General features: G+C 44.9%; 1 protein-coding gene across 1 annotated transcript in view; it reads right to left on the bottom strand.

Annotated features, from left to right (window-relative positions):
* PAPSS2 (3'-phosphoadenosine 5'-phosphosulfate synthase 2) overlaps positions 1–962 on the bottom strand; it is a 76,444-nt gene extending 75,482 nt beyond the window's left edge. Inside the window, exon 1 of the mRNA XM_019651515.1 lies at positions 392–962. Coding sequence (XP_019507060.1) covers positions 392–844 — 453 coding nt within the window. The 5' untranslated portion in view covers positions 845–962. The remainder of the gene's footprint in view (positions 1–391) is intronic.
* Between the last annotated feature and the right edge of the window lie 6,016 nt (positions 963–6,978).

The following is a 6,978-nucleotide window of genomic DNA, read 5'->3' as shown; positions in this document are numbered from 1 at the left end:
CCCCCCTCCGCTCCACCCGCGCGGAGATCCTACAGAAAAGAAAAGGCGGGTCTGGTAAGGCTCTTGGGGACCAAAAGGAAATCTCCTAATCTCTGGTCCTTTCTCTGGATCGGTACATACTGTGCAAGCTCCGGGACTCTATCCCGGGCGTGACCACTTCCAGGGTTCCTGGAGGCGCGGGGCAAAGGGGAACGGGCGGGCAAGGGCTGCCCCGGGAACCCCCGCCGAGCCGAGCCCCCCCCCCCAGCTTTCCCTCTTCCTCCTCCTCCCGGCGCCCTCGCCTCCGCGCCACGGCCCTCGCCTCCTCCGGAGCGGGGACTCCAAGTGCCCCCGGGAGGGTCGGCGCCGCGCGGTTGGAGGGGAGGAGGAAGGCAGGCAACTCAAAGCCTACCGTCTTCTGCTTCTTGACCCCGGACATGCTGGTTGGCGGCGGCGACGCCCGGCGCGCTGGAACTGGGAGCCCGGCTCCTGGGAGCGGAGACACTAGGACGCACGGATGGCGGTGGCAGCGACTGCTGCCGGACTCCCGGGAAGGAGGTATAAAAAGGCTCCTCAGACACGTCGCACTTCCCTTGACCAGCCCCCTCCTCCTCCTGCTCCTCCCGCCGCGCTCCTCTCCGCCCCATCGGCTCCGCCAGCAGCGCCCAACCCAGGGGACCCGGCCGCCGCCTGGGCGGGGTCCCGCCCGGCTCCCTACTCGCGGGAGCGGCGAGGCCAGCTCCGGTCGGAGGCAGGACCTTGCAGCCCGACGGGCAGACTCGCAAGCGGCGCGCGCAACCCGGGGGCAAACTCGCCCTCTCCCTCTCCACTCCCAGTGGGTCCCACAGTGTCCCCCACACCCCATTCCACCCCGCGCCTCTTCAAGGAAACCTTCCTGCCCCTGGGACCTGAGAGTTTACTTGGTTAAAGGCAAGGATGCTTGAAACGGCCAGACTTGTTGGCATGGTCCTCAGCGGGCACTGACGCCCCCAGATCGCCTTCACTTGCAGTAATAACAGCGACGGAATCCATTGACTGAGCCTGACTCTACTCTCTGCTGAGCTTTGCCTTAAGTCTTATGCGCCCCCGCCCCAGGCATCCAGTCCTACTTTGTCCTTATGTTACAGATGAAGCAATTGAGGCTGTCAGACTTTCTCGAGGTTATATTCCAAGTGAGGGATTCAAAACCAGGCTGGGAGCCTCGACAGTCCGGGCTTTCTATACCAGCATCATCGTATATGATGATGATAAAATCGAGGCTTTGCTTACCTGCGCATTATGTTCCAGGAATGGTACTAAGGGAGTTATATGCATTCACTCCTTTTGGAGCTCACAATAGTTTCCTCATGTAACGATGGGCCAGCTGAGGCACTTGCTCCTTCTCACAAAACCAAGTAAACAAAGCCAGCCCTAGAAAATGGCTCATGGCGGTAGCCTAGCGACTTGTTTCGGTCCATCCCCCAAAGTATTCCCATAGTAATTCTGTATGTTCAGCAACTAGGATGGGCCCTGGGGGGAAAGAGTCAAAGGAGACCCAAGTTGAGAAGACTTATGGCTAGACCCCAGGGCTCCCAGGTTTTTTATCAGAGGACAGAATGAGGCAACTCTCTTGAAGAATCCAAATGTCCGGGACAAGCTGACAAATGGAGGAGAGAAGCTATGATTAGTGACAAGCATCTTGAGGGCAATCATTAGGTCTCACACCTCTTTGTACCATAACTCCTTGCAAAATGCCACACACAGAGCAACAGGACATTACAGGCAAAAGAATGCTGAAAATACACAAGTGAAGATACACAAGTGAAGATACACACTGCTCTTTCCAGCTCCGGTCTTCCTCCTGTGAAAGGGCTGGAGAAGTTATACTCTAAGGGGTGAGGGATGGAACTTTTCTTTCATAACCTAATCGTATTTCTGGAAGACTGCCAGCTGTCTAGACAGACACCTGAAGATCTGAGTATTCATTTGCCTGCTCTCCTCCATGTATATTTATTTTCTTACTCATTTTGAGTAAGCTGCCACCACTCCCTTCAATGGGGAGCTGCTGGAGGACCAATACTGGGTTTGCATTTCTGTACTGCATACAAACTAGCACGTGCTGAATTTATATGATTTAAACAGTAATATCCCATTCTAATTGCATTGGAAAATTCCTTTTGTATCAGTTCCAACCATATCTTGGACCCTGCCAGATACTGCATTAAGAGAAAAGGTAAGTGCGGATGGAGAAATACCAATTTGCATAATTTTTTTTTCATCTTGCCTTTTAAAAAGGTGTGTTCTTGAAACAGAGGGAAGTTAAAGGCAAATCCCTAGGGCTACTTCCCTGTATTTTACAGGCGGCAATGGAAAGCTGGTGCTGAGAGAAAGGAGGTAATCTGACCCTGGTTACTAGTCGGGCAGAGTTAAGACTCAAACCCAGGTCAGCTGACTCCCGCAATGCTCTGGGCACTGAATCGCTCAGCCTCTAGGTCAACTATTTCAAGACCCCATAATAATGTGAAACTAGACTGTTTACCTGGTTTTAGGTTTAATTAATTCTCAAATAGTATTTTGGAACAGATATTCTTTTTACTATCCCCAAAGACGTGTGACAATAGGAGGCCTCAGCTCCCTTGGACACAAGCTGCGTGGTTAACGTCACAGATCATCAGTTTAGCAGTAATTCAGCATGGCAACTCACTTAAAAGTAAAATAATCGTACTTTTTTTTATTTTCCCAGGGTCTTTCTTTTAAAGGTGATGTCTTGAATTCTTTATCATCTCACTACCCTCTTGCTACTAGGAGAGGTAAGTCCTTCTGAAAAGATATGAGCATCTAGACGCTTAATTTTTGGAGTCAACAATTCCAGCACATCAGAACTGGGAGAAGACGCAAGCAGGGGAAGGGAAGAAGGGTTGAGGTCTGTCCTTCCGTATGGACACACTTTCCATAACTTTCTTAGGAGTGTTCCCTGAAAGACTCCACTGTGAAACATTGTGGTCTTCATTGTACCAATTTATAATCCTTGATACTACTCACAACATTTGCATGAGGTATTTTTTTTTTCTTCTTCCTATTTTCTTTCTTCCAGGAATTGACTGGGCTTTAATAATTAACATAATGAAGTGGTGATTACTACTTGGTCCTTTTATTAAGAAAAGATGGAATTAGTCAGCTCCTCCAAATAAACAAGGGAAACACGTATTCAAAGAATACCAATGTTGGTGAGATGTTTAGGCCACAAGTTCTCCAACACATTTTGTGGGGGAGGGCTCATCACATTTTAGGGGATCTAGCTTGTAGGCACCTCCCTTGGATGACCATTCCAAAGAAATGCAGCTATGTTGCCCCCTAGTGGTTGTCGTGCATAAAAGAGACCTAATCGTTGAAACCCCTCGTACTAAAGTAAGTACTGTAGTTACAATAGTATCCTTGGGTTAAGAATCCCTTAGAGAAAGTAGGCTAGGATCCAAACACTTTTCCTAGGCACAGGAACTACCATAATGAGCAAGATATGGTTCCTATCTTCAAGAAACTCAAAATCTAGTGAAAGAGACAGACTCTGTCCCCTCACCTTCACCCCAGTCACTTGAGTACAATACATGACACTGGGACAGGTGAAAATGATACATGCATGCCTTAGACATTTTATTTTGACTTAAAACACATGTACTTCCCTAATTTTTGATATAGGGCTAAGGGCTTCTGTTTTGGTATGACTGTTTTGGTATGACTATGCTGTTGGGAGTTCCAAACACCACTCTCATAAGGCATCTTCAGCAGTTTCTAGTTTGGAATTTTATAAAGTGGAGTTAAAAATGAAGGGCACTTCAACCATGTGTGAGGAGACCCCTTCAGGATGTCTTACATACCCTCCCCCGATCTGTGTCTGTTCTCTTGCCCACACCTAATTCAACAGTATAATTTTTTAGCAGCTCATCTTTCCAAAGCATCCATCTGCTCTTATAAGAAACACAACTCTTTTCTTCACTCATATGCTATGCATTTAAGTCACATCTAACTAAATGACTTAATTATATTAACAGGTACAACTGGCATCAGTAGGTTTGAGAACAAACACAACGGATCTCCGTAAGCATCCCGCTTAGGAAGTGGGGGTGCAGAAGTGGGGCATTCCAGTGCACCCTAGTGTTAAGGAACATTCGGTTTGCTGTGGGCATTGGTCATTATCTTTTCCAGAAGAAATGGAGAGCATGGATTAAACTGGCCAGTCAGTGAAAATAAACGATATTGTAGGAGCACACAGGAGGGACATCCGGTTCAACTTTGGAAGGAGGGGCAATGGAAAGACATGTAAGATTTTCTTGGGGAAGATGGTACATGAGCTGAGACTGGAAAAAAAGGGTAGGGTTTTGCCAGCCCTCCTCTCCCCAAAGGAGAGGGGTGTGTAAATTCAAAAATTTAAAGGCAGAGAGCCGCATGAAATAACCTGGTATGTTCAGAAAATTACAAGTGTCTGTATCGTTGAGTTTAGGAGATATAATAGAAGAGTGGGGGGAAGGTTGTAATAGAGGACCTGCCATGTGCTATCAGGCAGCAACATGATTTTGCATGTTCTCTTCCTCATGCTCGTCAGATGCGTTAGCCATGTGGCTGGCCTTCCATTTGTTCATTAGTCATTATGGACACTTCTCTTGTCCAAGGATAAGTCAGTGTCTTGAGGTGTCCTTGGTCTGGTGGGAGAGATGGATACATACGCAAATAATTCCAAGGGAATGTGGTAAGTGCTTGAATAAAGTCATATTTGAAGCAATAGGGGAAGCACACACACACACACGCGCGCACACACACTGACTACTGGACCATGAAGAAATGCCAGTGGGTGGTGATAATTTAACCTGAGTTTCAATGATAAGAGAAAGCTAGATAGGAAAGTGATTTGTCCATACAGCGCGGCCCACCTGGATCACACTGATGGCCCAGCTGCCTGGGCTGCTCTTCCTGGCTACATGGAGCACCCACTCCCTACCCTGCCAGTCCCTGTGCCTCCTTCCTGAAGTGCCCCAGCCTGACACTAAAGACCCAGGTAGAGCAGAGAAAAGCTGCTGACAGCCAGACTGCACAGCAACACTGACCCTATCCCCAAAAGGCTGCCCACGGAGCTTAGGTAGCCAGCGGGGCCCATGCTTCCGGGCAAAAGTAGTGGTCTTCTGCCATTTCTGGGTGGAGTCCAGCCCAAAGCATTGGTCTACTCTTTTTACTAGTTTAAAAAGAAGTACAATTATTAGTATATGCACACATTATGCAAAGTAGAAATAATTAGGATATTTAGGGAAATTCACTCCCAAATAGTTACATTTGTTTCATGTCAAGCAAATCAATTACTTCAGCCAATTAATTGGTTGAATTTTTCAGCCTTCAACAGGTTCTTTTAAAAGATGTTTAGCAAAGTGGAAGATAACTTAATCCATGTCACTTAGAGGCTTTACATTATTAGCAGAAATATCCAAGTAAACTTAGCTAGATTTTAAGGCATTTTATAAGAGGAAGGAAGGAAGGAAGGAAGGAAGGAAGAAAGGAAGGAAGGATGGAAGGAAGGAAGGAAGGAAGGAAGGAAGGGATATTGTGATATTTAGCCTAAAGTTGAGAAAATATCACAAAATGATATATTCAGAGAAATAAGAGTTATAATTACAGAAATTTGTCTTTAATTATGGAAGGACAGAAATATTTCATTTTCAAATAACTTATATGGGGTTACATGGTAAGTGCTCTTTTTTCCAACATAACTGAGAAATGTGGTGATATAATAAAATTAATACCATAATTATTAGAGAACATCAGGGATACCATAAATGGATGGTGAATTTGCAAAAGATTGCAATATAATATGTTGTGCATAATTTAATTTATTTGTAGGTCCCAAACCTTCTGGAAGGATTTTATCAATTTGGGCAGTCACATCATGGAATGATAAGCAGTAAAAAATCAATAAAATACCTCTCTCTCCCTCTCTCTCTCTCTCTCTCTCTCTCTCTCTCTCTCTCTCTCTCTCTCTCTCTATCTATCTATCTCTTTTAGATAAAAGTATAAAAATCCTTAACGGTCCCTAGCTTATGGGCCTCAGGCATCCTGAAATTATTATAAAAGAGTTTTTATCAATACTAAGCATTTTCTGAAATAGTAATAGTTATGCATACATATTATTATTTTTCAAATGTATTTAGGCGCAGTAGTAAAGAATAAAATGCAGCTTTTCAGCCAGAACTGCCATCTTCCAGTAATTTGCCAAAATGACCAAAAACAAAGGGAAAGGAGGGAGGCCCCTGCCATTGTGTTCTCTAGGCCTTTAGAGAACATGGAGTTGTTTCATTAGCCACAAACGTGCGAATCTACAAGAAAGGTGATATTGCAGACATCAAAGGAGTGGGCGACTGTTCAAAAAGGAATGCCCCACAAATGTTCCCATGGCAAAATTGGAGGAGTCTACAGTGTTACCCAGCATGCAGTTGGTTTTGTCATCAACAAACAAGCTAAGGACAAGATTCTTACTGAGAGAACTACTGTATGTATTGAGCATGTTAAAGAACAATAAGAGCTGAGATAGCTTCCTGAAACGGGTGAAGGAAAATGATAAGAAAAAGAAGGAAGCCAAAGAGAAAGGTACTTGGGTTCAACTGAAATGCCAGCCTGCCCCACCCAGAGAGGCACACTCTATGAGAACCAATGGAAAGGAGCCTGAGTTGCTGGAACCCATGCCCTAGGAATTCATGGCATGATAGATGTAAAAAAATAAAAAGACCTCTGCACTGTTAAAAATATTTTTCTTGAAATGAGTAGAAGTGTGGTGTCCCCTCCTTCAAAGAAATATTTAAAGAAAAAAAAGAACAAAATGCATATTCATTAAAAATGTTATCAAATTCATTTCCTGATCGTCTATAATATTCTCAATCATCAAATATTAAAAATACAACTACACTCATAGGGATAATCTTAGTCTCCTAAAGATAAATGGGGCAATATTGCCATTATAATACAATCATAAATAATATTGGC

Source organism: Hipposideros armiger, unplaced genomic scaffold (genome assembly GCF_001890085.2).
Source record: "Hipposideros armiger isolate ML-2016 unplaced genomic scaffold, ASM189008v1 scaffold_161, whole genome shotgun sequence".
NCBI classification, from domain to species: domain Eukaryota; kingdom Metazoa; phylum Chordata; class Mammalia; order Chiroptera; family Hipposideridae; genus Hipposideros; species Hipposideros armiger.
The sequence above is the reverse complement of the archived record's forward strand: the minus strand, read 5'-3'. Positions and strand labels throughout refer to the sequence as shown.